Source organism: Dermacentor silvarum, chromosome 4, assembly GCF_013339745.2.
Source record: "Dermacentor silvarum isolate Dsil-2018 chromosome 4, BIME_Dsil_1.4, whole genome shotgun sequence".
In the NCBI taxonomy this organism is placed as follows: domain Eukaryota; kingdom Metazoa; phylum Arthropoda; class Arachnida; order Ixodida; family Ixodidae; genus Dermacentor; species Dermacentor silvarum.
In genome coordinates this window covers 1,150,670-1,163,920 of record NC_051157.2, presented here as the reverse complement: position 1 = coordinate 1,163,920, position 13,251 = coordinate 1,150,670, and the positions used below count along the sequence as shown (strand labels likewise).

General features: G+C 50.0%; 1 protein-coding gene across 2 annotated transcripts in view; it reads right to left on the bottom strand.

Annotated features, from left to right (window-relative positions):
* The window catches only part of LOC119449332 (palmitoyltransferase ZDHHC17), a 280,445-nt gene that overhangs the window by 131,421 nt on the left and 135,773 nt on the right, over positions 1–13,251 (bottom strand). For both annotated transcript variants that reach the window (XM_049666736.1, XM_037712500.2), the window contains one exon: positions 12,699–12,782. In XM_049666736.1, the coding sequence (XP_049522693.1) occupies positions 12,699–12,782 (84 nt within the window). The remainder of the gene's footprint in view (positions 1–12,698; positions 12,783–13,251) is intronic.

The following is a 13,251-nucleotide window of genomic DNA, read 5'->3' as shown; positions in this document are numbered from 1 at the left end:
TGAGCGGGACACCATGTAAACGGCACGTCCTTCTTCAGAAGATCAGTCAATCAGTCACGAGATGATGAGAATCGCACCTTCCACACTGCTTTTGTGCAAAATGGAAACAGGATTCTGCTGATTCATTCAATAAATATCAGTGTCATATTGGATCCTGAGTCAGGAAACGCTTCGCATTCATCAACTCCCATGACAGCTGCGTAGAAAAAGGGGCACTGCTGCTGTGAGTCGTTTAACTGTTTAACTCTGCTTCCTGTACGCTCCCATCCCGTGTAACAAGTCCCGGTTGTTGGCATTCAAAAATGGCACTGCTATAGTAAAACCTCTAAAATGGGGGTGTTGGTCTTCAAGCAGGCCTCGATGTGGCGTTACAGAAGGCTATCCGAAAGGCAGGTCTGGTTACCGGCGAGCGCGAGCTAGAGCGTCAACAACAACCACACTCATCGTCGTCTTCTTTCCCCAGACATCGAAGCGCGGTCAATCGCCTTCAGTACAATTACCCCCCGCTGAATAAGGAGCCATCCTGGCGACCTAGGGGCAAGAAAACACAGGGGGATCGTAGCACTGCTTGAGTCTGGACACGTGGACAATTTCTTGGCCACGACGACGATGGTCAGAAGACGGTTCTAACGGCTCGATGAGATAGTTCACCGGAGATGTTTGTTGAAGTACACGATATGGTCCCTGGTACTTGGAGACCAGCTTCGTTGAAAGGCCAGGTGTAGTGGACGGGACACGCAGCCAGACTAGCGAGCCAGGAGCATAGCACGTAGGAGTAGCGGAGGCATCGTGGTGTTCCTTCTGGCGCCACTGGTCTTGTGGTGTGAATGAACGTGCAAGTTGGCGGCATTCTTCAGCGTATGTAGCTGCTTGAGACTCGGACGGTCGGTATAAAAGAATAGTGTCCATGGTACAAGAAGGTTCGCGTCCGTGAAGGAGAAAGAAAGGGGAGAATCCAGTGGTGCTTTGAATGGCGGTGTTATAAGCGTACGTAACAAAAGGTAGCACTCGGTCCCAATTGGAGTGATCTGACGAGACGTACATAGCAAGCATGTCGCCCAGGGTGCGGTTAAAACGTTCTGTCATCCCGTTGGTCTGTGGGTGATAGGCACTGGTGGTGCGGTGAACGACACGGCATTCACGAAGCAATGCTGCGATAACGTCGGAGCGGAACACACGACCACGGTCACTCAGCAACTCTCGAGGAGCTCCATGACGAAGGACGAGATTGTGAAGAATGAAAGTGGCAACGTCTTTTGCTGTGGACGACGGAAGAGGTGAAGTTTCGGCATACCGTGTGAGGTGATCGACGGCAACGATTATCCAACGGTTACCGTCTGGTGTACTGGGAAGGGGACCGTAGATGTCAATGCCGACGCGGTCAAATGGTCGGGCGGGGCATGGCAGAGGTAATAAGGGGCCAGCGGCGTGTTGAGGAGGAGTCTTGCGTCGCTGGCACGTGGAACATGACCGAACATACTGGCGAACATAACGGTACATGCCACGCCAGTAGTACCGAAGCCTAATACGTGAATACGTCTTCAGGAAACCTGCGTGGCCACATTGTGGGTCGTCGTGGAAAGTGGAGCAGATTTCGGAGCGCAGGTGGCGGGGAATGACGAGGAGCCACTTACGGCCGCCGGGGGTGTAATTCCGGCGGTACAGCACGTTTTCCCGAGTGGTGAAGTGTTCAGCCTGCCGACGCAATGTCCGAGAAGTGGGAGCAGAAGTCCGGCCAGACTGAAAGTCTAGAATGGAAGCCACCCACGGGTCCTTGCGCTGCTCAGATGGCATGTCAGAGATGGCAAGAGCGCTGGTATCGTAGGTAGTATTTGTGAAGCAGACAGGGTCGGGAGGCAAGGGTGAACGGGAGGGGGCATCTGCATCCGAATGTTTCCGACCAGAGCGATACACGACGCGGATGTCGTATTCCTGGAGGCGCAATGCCCATCGAGCGAGGCGACCACTTGGATCTTTCAGTGACGACAACCAGCACAGGGCGTGGTGGTCGGTCACTACGTCAAATGGGCGCCCGTACACGTAAGGACGAAATTTCTCTATGGCCCAAATTATGGCAAGACATTCTTTTTCAGTCATCGAATAGTTGCCTTCGGCTTTGTTGAGAGTTCGGCTTGCATAGGCAACGACGTACTCTTCAAACCCATCTTTCCGTTGAGCAAGAATAGCGCCTAACCCGACACCGCTGGCGTCCGTGTGGATCTCAGTGGGTGCAGAGGGGTCGAAGTGTCGCAGTATAAGAGGCGACGTAAGGAGACGGTGCAATTCGTTGAAAGCGTCGTCGCAAGCAGGAGACCATGCCGAAAGGTTATTACTGCCAGCGAGGAGCTTGGTCAAAGGGTTGATGATCATAGCGAAATTGCGGATAAAGCGTCGGAAATAAGAACATAGGCCGATAAAGCTGCGGAGATCTTTCATGGTACTTGGTTTGGGAAACGCGGAAACGGCTGTAAGTTTGGCAGGGTCGGGGAGAATACCGTCCTTCGAAACAACATGACCTAGAATCGTAAGCTTTCGAGCGGCGAAGTGGCATTTCTTCAAGTTCAGTTGCAGTCCTGCAGCTGAGAGGCAAGCGAGAACTTGTTCGAGGCGAGTTAGATGGGACGCAAAATCGGAGGAAAAGACCACAATGTCGTCTAAATAACAAAGGCAAATATGCCACTTGAGGCCTCGAAGGATCGTGTCCATCATGCGCTCGAAAGTAGCAGGCGCGTTGCAGAGGCCGAAGGGCATGACTGTGAACTCATACAGGCCATCGGGCGTCACAAAAGCCGTTTTTTCGCGATCGGCCTCTGCCATCGGCACCCGCCAGTATCCCGAGCGCAGATCTAAGGACGAGAAGAATTCTGCTCCCTGTAGACAGTCCAGGGCATCGTCGATGCGTGGTAGAGGGTACACATCCTTGCAGGTTATTCGATTAAGACGGCGGTAATCCACGCAGAACCGGATGGATCCGTCCTTTTTCTTTACCAGCACAACTGGAGAGGCCCAGGGACTGCTGGAGGGCTGGATTATTCCACGTTTCAGCATATCGTCTACCTGCTCATCGATGACACGGCGTTCTGCAGTCGACACACGATATGGGCGCTGGCGCAATGGTGCTTGTTGACCGGTATCGATCCGATGAACAACTGCTGATGTTCGACCTAAGGAAGACTGGTTGTGGTTGAAGGAGGCTCGAAAACGCTGCAGGAGTTGCACAATCAAGTTGTGCTGCGCAGGTGTGAGGGCGGAATCGACGGCATTTAAGAATATGTCGTCAGGATCGTCGGTGTCAGCGGCAGGAGCGATGGCACAAATCGGTAGTGATGCCTTATCGCCAAGCATTGCATCCTCGAAAAGGCAGTCAAAAGTCTCGAAGCTTCCCAGACACTCGCCGCGTAGTAGAAGTGACGGACATTCAGATACATTGCACACGTAGATAGCTGCAGAACCATTGCAGAAGTTGATGACAGCCCACGGGAGGAGGAGGTTTCGGCGCCGAGCAGGAGCTGCAGATGGCGAAAACAAAACAGGTGAGTTGGCGGCGGCAGGCGAAAACACCGGTACCAGAACGACGGACAAAGGGGCGATGTGGACGTCAGCCGCGGCAAACACTTTAGGGGGAGCGTGGTCATCGAGGTCAGGGCACGGCGTCGACAATGTGAGTTCGGCACGCGCGCAGTCCACGAGGGCTTGATGAGTAGACAGAAAATCCCATCCTAGGATTACGTCGTAGGATGATCGGGGCAGGACGACAAACTTAACGGCATACATAACATTTTGAATAATTACACGGGCTGTGCACTGAGCGGTAGGCTTGACGTGATGCGAGGTCGCCGTACGCAGGGAAACATCGGTAAGCGGGGTGGTCACTTTTCTCAGATCGCGGCACAATTTTTCGCTAATTACAGAAACAACAGCTCCTGTGTCGACAAGTGCACGTACGGCGATACCTTCTACCAATAAATCAATTTCGTTAGGCGGGTAAAAATGAGGTCTTGGAGAGTTCGATGACGGCGCAGTTCTTGCCTCGGGAACTGCGGCTGTTAGTTTTCCTCTCGTGCGGGGCTAGGTCGGCGAAGCATCGGGGAGATGGATCGGCGACGGGGAGAAGATGACCGGCGTGAGTCATACGGGCGGCGTGTAGAAAACGGGTCGGCGACGGGAGAAGGAACTCGTGGTGAGTGCTGAGCACCTTGATAGGTTGGCGAAGCCACACCATGTTGAGAGCGGAAGCTGCGACGGTGACAGTGGCGGGCTATATGGCCCGCAAGACCACATGCGAAGCATATGGGCCGGTTATCAATGGTACGCCACGGATTCACAACAGATGGTCCGGTGGGCGCAGAAGGATGGGGCACCGGGCGTGAGGGTGGCGGCGACGTGTAGAAGGACCCGGTGGCACGGTAGGCGCCAGAAAGAGATGGGGCCTGTGGTCTGGCAAGAGCGGCAGCGTAAGTTAATGGCGTAGGGACAGGCAACGCCGGCGGGGCAGTTGGTAGTGCCTGGGCGACTTGCGTCTCAATGAAATGACGAAGAGGTGGATCTAAAGATGACGGCGCTGGCTCAGGTGTGTGGGCGACAAGGGAAAGTTGACGTGCAACTTCCTCGCGGATGAACTGCTTTATGTGTGGCAGCAAAACGGTGTGATCGGCAGTGGCGTCGCTGGCAAGGGTGGAAATGTCTGCTGTATCTTGAGCAGCACGGCGCGTCGACGCACGCTGCTTTCGCAGCTCGTCGTAAGTCTGGCAGAGTTGTATCACGTCGGCTACCGTCTGGGGGTTCCTAGCGACAAGCATCTGAAATGCGTCGTCGTCGACTCCTTTCATGATTTGCTTTATTTTTTCTCCTTCAGTGAGAGATGGGTCGACGCGCTTGCACAGGGAGAGAACATCTTCGATGTAGCTTGTAAACGTCTCCTCCCTGCGTTGGACTCGACTGCGCAAGCGCTGTTCCGCGCGAAGCCGGCGCACGGCGGGACGACCGAAGACCTCCGCGACGGCTGCCGTAAAGGTCGACCAGCTCGTGATTTCGGTTTCATGGTTTTTGAACCAGAGGCCGGCTACATTAGTGATGTAAAAGTGAACGTTCGTGAGCTTGGCGCGGTCATCCCATTAGTTACTAGAGCTCACTCGTTCGTTCCCCGGCGATCCAATCCTCGACGTCCTGGTCGTCGGTGCCGCTAAATACAGGTGGGTCCCGTTGTCGGGGCACGCCAGCACAGTGGATTGTCGTTGGCACGGGAGCAGCTTGCGATGGGCCAGGATCAGTCATGGTGAAAGCTGATGGTAGCGTACGGCTGCGAAGTTCCAGGATGGACAGTACCCAGCACCTCCACCACTTAAAATGGGGGTGTTGGTCTTCAAGCAGGCCTCGATGTGGCGTTACAGAAGGCTATCCGAAAGGCAGGTCTGGTTACCGGCGAGCGCGAGCTAGAGCGTCAAGAACAACCACACTCATCGTCGTCTTCTTTCCCCAGACATCGAAGCGCGGTCAATCGCCTTCAGTACACCTCGTTAATTCGAATTTCAAGGGACTGAAAAAATGTCCGAATTAACCGAATGTCAGATTAGCGAGGGTATCAAGAAAACAATAAACAAATGCTTTCTACATCAACACGCTTTTATTTACTGAATGAATCAGCAGAATCCTGTTTCCATTTTGCACAAAAGCAGTGTGGAAGGTGCGATTCTCATCATCTCGTGACTGATTGACTGATCTTCTGAAGAAGGACGTGCCGTTTACATGGTGTCCCGCTCAAACTGCCACATTTGCCCACCTGACCAATGTTCTCACCACGCCACCTATACTGGCCCACTTTGACCCGTCCTCTCCTACAGAGGTCCATACCGATACCAGTGGTCCCGGTATCAAAGCCATCTTAGCCCAACGCCAAAAGGGACATGATGGTGTTATCACCTATGCTAGCCGTCTCGTCACACAGCAGAGGAGCGCAACTATTCGATTTCAGATCGTGAATGTCTGGTTCTTGTCTGGGCAGTTTCCAAATTCCACCCGTATTTGTATGGCACGCACTTCTCTGTAATCACAGACCACCAGGCCGCTCTGCTGGCTTTCCTCGCTCAAGGATCCTACCAGCCCGCTTGGTTGCTGGGCTCTGTGGCTACAAGAATACAGTCGAACCCACTTATACCGATATCGGTTTTAACAATAAATTGGTTATAACAGTTAGAAGCTGCTGCACTGTCAACTTTTGTTTGTTTTCTATGGTGAAATAACCCACTTACTACAATTCCCCCATGCCGCATTATCGGTTATTGCAATGAAGTCTGGGTGTCCATGCCAAAAGGGAATGGAATGTGAACTCATTGAAAAGAAAAAATATTTGAGCCGTTGTATGCGGCCGCGTGCTGTTTTCCATCCTTCTCCGCATCGCCAGCCTCACGCGCCTCTCTCCCATCGCCCTTCCACCCCCCCAAACACGAATGGGCTGCACCCATAGCTCAATGCGCCACCCTCTGAAACACGAATGGACTGCGCCAACTGCACTGGGCTGGCGGAGCGCCGCCAATGTGCGACGCAATAGAGCCAAAACAGCGTTAGCGTCCACTGAAATGAAGCAATGGAGTTCGCATCACCATAGTCTGAATCAGTGAAAATCGTACTGGGATGACAGCAACACCGGAACGCTTCGTGCCTATTTGTGCCTTTAAAGCCTTTATTCTCGCGTTTACCGCCGTGCATAGCACCGCGTTGGCCGCATACCAACGTGGTGGCCTTCACGACTGCGTAGTCGCCATCCATAATCGTGTCGATAGCAGCCACAATTTCATCGGCAGCGGTTGCAGCAAACAGCAGTTTCGTTTTGACAATGTACGCGCGTCGGCTATGTGCCTTCGTAACTGAGTAGTCGCCATCCATGATCGCGTCGATAGCGACCACGGTTTCGTCCGCAGTTGAAGCAAACGGTAGTTTCGTTTTGACTCGGTGCGTGCGTCGGCTGTGGACCCAGTGTTGCCAGATGGCGCGGAGTGACATAGCCAAAACAGACGGATATTATAGCCCAAAAGTAGCCCAACTACGCAGTTGGGCCTTGGTAGCTTGTAGCCAAAATGTAGCCATCATTACTGCCAGAGTTTTTTTTTTTTTTTTTAGCAAGTAAAAGCACTAACTTGTATATTTTGCCCAATTCCCTATGGCGCACACGTGAAATCGGACTTGAAGCGAGCAGCTGGCCAGCGTCAACTAAAGACCACATGCCACATTTCTAGCCAACATGATGATGATGAGGTATGGTGCTCTTCCCTTTGTAACAGGCGGACAAAGAAATTAGGTCTTAGCACAAAACCCGGTGCATCGCGCCACGCCATGGACGCAGATTTGGAAACAAACAGAAAACGATTGCACCAACACGGTCGAACATACCGTGAATCTTCACTCTCTTTTACGATTCCTGATCCACATGAAAATGTACCCAAAAATAGCCACATAACCAGATTATCTAAAACACAGCCAAACGAAAATTTAAGTAGCAAATTTTGGCTACAAATAGCCCAATCTGGCAACACTCGTTGCTGCAAACAATAGTTTCATTTTACTTAGTCCAAAGCTGTCGAGGATGAGGAGCACCGTCTACATCGCAATGGGCGGCATCCTAGCGACACAGGCAAAAAAATTATCAGGATGTGCACGCGATAGTGAAAAGCGTGTCTCAGATGAAGACACGCGCCGCGGTCGCGCTGTGAAAGAAGTCGCGAGGCCTTCGCCGCTGCGAGCAAAAGTCAGTCACGAGGTGACGAGAACTGCAGCTTCCGCACTGCTTTTGTGCATAATAGAAACAGGATTCTGCTGATTCATTCAGTAAATAAAAGCGTGTTGACGTAGAAAACATTTGTTTATTGTTTTCTTGATATTCTTGATAATTCGACATTCGGTTAATTTGGACATTTTTTCGGTCCCGTGAAATCCGAATTAACGAGGTTTTACTACAGCAGGGCCATGGTTGAACGCCGGCAGCCACGACTTGTTACATGTGGTCAGAGCACGCAAGAAGCAGAATTAAACGAGTCAACACAATCAGCAGCCGGATGAAGGAAGGTGGTGGGGAAGGGCACTGGCCTCCTCGCCATAATAGTTTTCTCACAACAACTCTGCCATCCCGCTATTGATTTTTTTTTTATACAACCCATTCATAACACTTATCAGTTATAACAATGGAAATTTCGTGGCGCTTGAATATTGCTATAAGAGGGTTCGGCTGTATTCTTATGCAGTAGTGTACAAGTCTGGCCGCCTACATCAAGACGCAGACTGTTTATCACGCTATCCAGTGGACGAACCACCCGCCAACCCTGACACCGATGCCGTCACTTGTGTTTTCTCCGTTTCTCAGCTGCTACATGTCGCCGACGAGCAACGCCATGATGCCACCTTGCGCGCCATCATTGATCGCTTGGAATCTTCGCCTTCCGATTCGTCCCTTCACTTGTTTGTTCTCCGGGATGGTGTATTATACCGCCACAATGTACGCCCTGACGGTCCTGCCCTACTCCTCGTCATTCCTAAGCACCTCTGGTCAGCTGTTCTCCAAGAACCTCACGACTTACCAACAGAAGGTCAGCTCGGCGTCTGCCAGACCTACGACCAGATTCGCCAACACTTCTTTTGGCCAGGCCTTGCCCGCTCCGTCCGGAAATACGTTGCGGCGTGTGAGAAATGCCAGCGCCAAAAAACACCATGGACGCTCCCTGCCGGGTGCCTTCAACCGCTCGACATTCCTTCGGAGCCGCTCTCTCGCGTAGGCTAGGACTTACTTGGCCCCTTCCCTCTATCAACGCCTGGCAACAAGTGGGTCGCTGTGGCGACAGATTACGCCACGCGCTACGGCATCACCAGAGCGCTTCCAACAAGCTGCGTCACAGATGTCACCGATTTTCTTTAAGCGACGTGATTCTGTAGCATGGAGCTCCACACCAACTGCTCACTGACCGTGGTCTGACATTCCTTTCTAAAGTCATCGCCGACATCCTGCGACACCTCTCTGATACCGTCCGAGAATCTTTTTTTTTTTTTTTTTACGTACTAAGCAGACGTAGGCTGGCGGTGAGCACACTGCAGCCGGCTCACAACGGGTGTGCAATACCGTATTCACCCGAATGTACCGCAACCGCGATTGTAATGCGACCGCGATTGCAACGCGAGAGGCGACTTTCCAGTCACGCGAAAGTAACGCGAGATGAATGGAAAATAAATGGTACCATTATTCAAGGAATCGCAATTTGGAAACTAGTTCTCTTATCGTCGTCTGAAGAGGAGAAGGAGCTTTCCTTGGGCGGTATTCTCGGGTGATCATTCGCGAAATTTCACATGATTCGGCAGTGAAAGTGTACCCAACAAGTGTTTCTGGCGCTGTCCTAACCTCGCTATCAGCGCCAAGAGAGCTGTCAGCCGTATAAAGTTCCTGAATACTTCACTGCGCTTGTTCGAAAAAAGATTTTACGCTCATCGCTGCACTGTTCTTGATCAAATTTTGCAGGACGATCGAATTTTGGGGTCTGCTTCATTTAGTATAACACTTACCATAAGTAATTGCCTGGTTTTTAAGAAAAAAATTGCTAATTTGCCTTCACTTATGGGGATGCAAGCTGCTGAAGCAACGGCGCTAGCATAAACTTGTGTTGCCGCCTGGCAGCAGCTGCAGAAAGCAACCAGTCAGGGAGGTTTGCCGCCTGTTGCGCGCTAGGAGGGAGTGGAAGGGATGCTCTTCAAGTGAAGCCAGCACCGCCATATTGTGTAGGCAGGAAGCTCGGCAGCTGCCAGATATTTGCAGAGACTGCAGTGCGCGGTGAAATTTCCTGGACAAAGGTGCCTCTGCAGCACCTTCGTATGCGTGCAGCCCCATTGCAACAAGTATGGTTCAACCGTGCGTGTTGGACGAACTATGCTCGCCACCCCCAAATTTATGATGGCCTACCCCCAAGTTTCAGTTGGCCCACACCCAAATTTCAAGTTGACCCACCCCGAAATTTCAAGTTGGCCCATCACCAAATTTCAGTTGGCCAACCCCAATTGTCAAGTTGGGCCACCTCCAAATTTCAGTTGGGCCGCCCCAAATTTCAGTTTAGTAATGGTGATCATTTGCGGGGAAAAAAACAGCGGCGAAGGCACACGATAGTAGTGATTGAAGCGACATATTTTTGAGCAAATTTCGAAGCAGAAAGACTACCACTTTGGAGCAGCCATAAGTGCTTTTAGAGCAGGATAAATGCTAGTTTGAAGTAGCTATTGGTGCTTTCGGAGTAGATGGAAAAATATGTCATACGACTCCTGGAGTTTAGAACATCACCGAAGCACCTCATAAAGATTAATATTTATGAAACATATTGCACATACAATAATCAATGCAAATTGCAAGCAACAAACAATTAAGAAGATAGACAGTTATCGAAAGCGCAATAAAATAAGCTATATACTTAAAATACCATTACTTGTGGCAAAAATGAAATCAAAACAGTAAACCTGAGCCCATTATAAAAGTAACCACAATCACATATAACCGTTGCCAAAGCAGCAGTTCATAATCGTTATGAGATCGAATTAATCTCAGTCACCATCACATTCCACCAAAATAGTCTGCATTACAGCTAAATGAGCTATATATTTAAAATGCCAGTTCTTGTGGCAGAAATGAGATTACAGCCGATAAAGCTGAGCATCACAATGTAAAAGTAATCAGTCACATATCACAGTTGCCACAGCAGCAGTTGGTATGAGATCGAATTTCCCGGCGCTGTTTCGGAGCAGGTTCGGAGCAGTTACTAACAAAACTGGCAGTTTGGAGCAGCATGTAGCAGCATTTAGCAGCATTTCTCTTTTGGAGCAGTTAGGAGCAATTGGAGCAGCACTTCCATCACTATGCTACACGGCCAGTTTCCTGCCCACCACACAATGGCCGCCAGCGGCTTCACTGTCCTTTGTGGGTAGGTATACGCGGCTTCCACTCCAGCAATATATTTTATAACCTCCTAGGTTGCGCTTCTCCTGGAACATGTGGCAAAGCTCCCTGACCGGCTGCTTTCTGCACCTGCTGGCAGGCGGCGGCACAAGTTTATGCTAGCACCGTCGCTGCAGCAGCTCGCATCCCCATAAGTGAAGGCAATTTTGCACTTTTTTCTTAAAGACCAGGCAATTAACTGTGGTAAGTGTTACACTAAACGAAGCAGACGCCAAAATGTGATCGTTCTGCAAAATTTTAGCAAGAACAGTGCAGCATTGAGCACAATAGTTTTTTTTTCGAACAGGCGCAGCAAAATATCCAGGACCCTGTACTTCAGGGATTCATTGCCGGGACGAGCCTAGCTGCGCGAAAGCGAAACTATCTCCAAAAGTGATCGCCCTGTAACGAAGAAGTGCCGGTTAGCCTGGCTCATCTCCTGAGAATCAAGTCATCTTCCGAGCCATCAAGCTTGTTCAAGACTGAAGTACTTCTTAAAAGACCGCACAAGCATTTCATTCAGGGTCAATACCAGGTCACTTCAATTTCCACAGAGCATTTCCGACTGGCCTCCCACTTAAAGAGGGCCTACCATTGGTCCCCCCATCCACAAATCATCGACTCGTTGACGTCGAGACACCAAGCCACGGCGTACTTCCCCAGTTCCTTGGCCAACAGAATTGCTCATCTCTCAAAGCAGCCGTCATACCGAATGCGCTGCATCGCCATAACATCGCGAATGAACAAAGTCGAACTGCAAAAGGCCGTAGGGTATTGGAGTACTGTAACCAGTCTAAGCACAGCGAAAACAGTGTCGATTCCAACTAGAGTGTATTCTAGTACACTCCAATTCCAACCAAAAACAAGTTATTTCGGTTGACATGTCTATGGATTGGATCGAGACGAAAAGTTGTGGGTTGCCAACGTAATGCTAGAAATTGTGGGATTTAGAATATTTATTTTAAAATGGTCAATTTTGCCGTTATTCGAATGTAACGAGGGGGTCGAGTTTGAGCAACGAAAATCATTAAAAAAACTCGCTACAATCGAATAAAAACAGTAATTTCTTTTAGAATTTATTCTACCTTCCTTGGAGCAGTGCAAGTTCGTGCCGCGGGCTTTTTCAGGCGGTCTGTACCCGTTTTTTGGGGCAGAGTGAGCGTCACTGCCTATATTAGTTTTTCGATAAAACGACGCCCGGATTAGACAACGGTTTTGTGTGGTCCCCTCGGAAGTCGTATAATCTTCTTTCTGGGGTTTTACGTGCCAAAACCAGTTCTGATTATGAGGCACGCCGTAGTGGAGGGCTCCAGATTAATTTTGACCACCTGGGGTTCTTTAACGTGCACTACAACGCAAGCACACGGGCGTTTTCGCATTTCGCCTCCATCGAAATGCGGCCGCCGGGGCCGGGATTCGATCCCGCGACCTCGAGCTCAGCAGCGCAACGCCTTAGCTGATTGAGCCACCCCGGCGGGTAGGAAGTCGTATAATCGAGGTTCCACTATAGCATTATTATTGTTATTATTAATATTATTATTATTATTATTATTATTATTATTATTATTATAATTGTTATTATTGTTATTATTATTATTATTATTATTATTATCATCATCATCATCATCGTTGCAGGCCAAATTTGCCTTATTTGCAAGAAGTTTGAATTGATCAAACTATGACACACTGTAGCAGTTTGGGAATGATCCAGAACGTTGCCTCAAACTCAAAGGTGAGCACTTACATGCAAAGCAGCCGTACCACGACCAGCCCAGCATGGCCAGAAGGAAAATTAAATAGTTGACAAAGTACACATGGTTCCCAGCCCCTGCAAAGAGAAGAATCAATATCCTGCTTAGCAAGTGACCCAATGAGACACCACAATTTGTACAACCACAGAAAATCTCTACCACCCCGCTCACTACAGCCTTTTTGTCGAGTCGCTGAAAGAGCTAAGCAAGGCTTTGACAGTGAACATTGAAAAACCCATCATAAGTCCACTCACTTATTAAATAGCTGAAGTACACAGAGGTGCGTGCATTCAAACTCTCATTGTATGTATGGGAGCCTACCTAATGAAAAGGTTCCTGTGAAACCCATCTAATGATGGCCATCAACATTAATGCAATTATCATCCAAGCAATGTAGCAACCCACTGTATTGCTGAAGACACCTCTAATTAGAAACTGTAGTGGTCATTCTGAGATTGCTTTGAATATAGCATGCAACACGTCTCGGGCTCACTTAGCCGACACTCAGTCGCAGCCATGACTGTATGATGACAGCCCAATGACGAC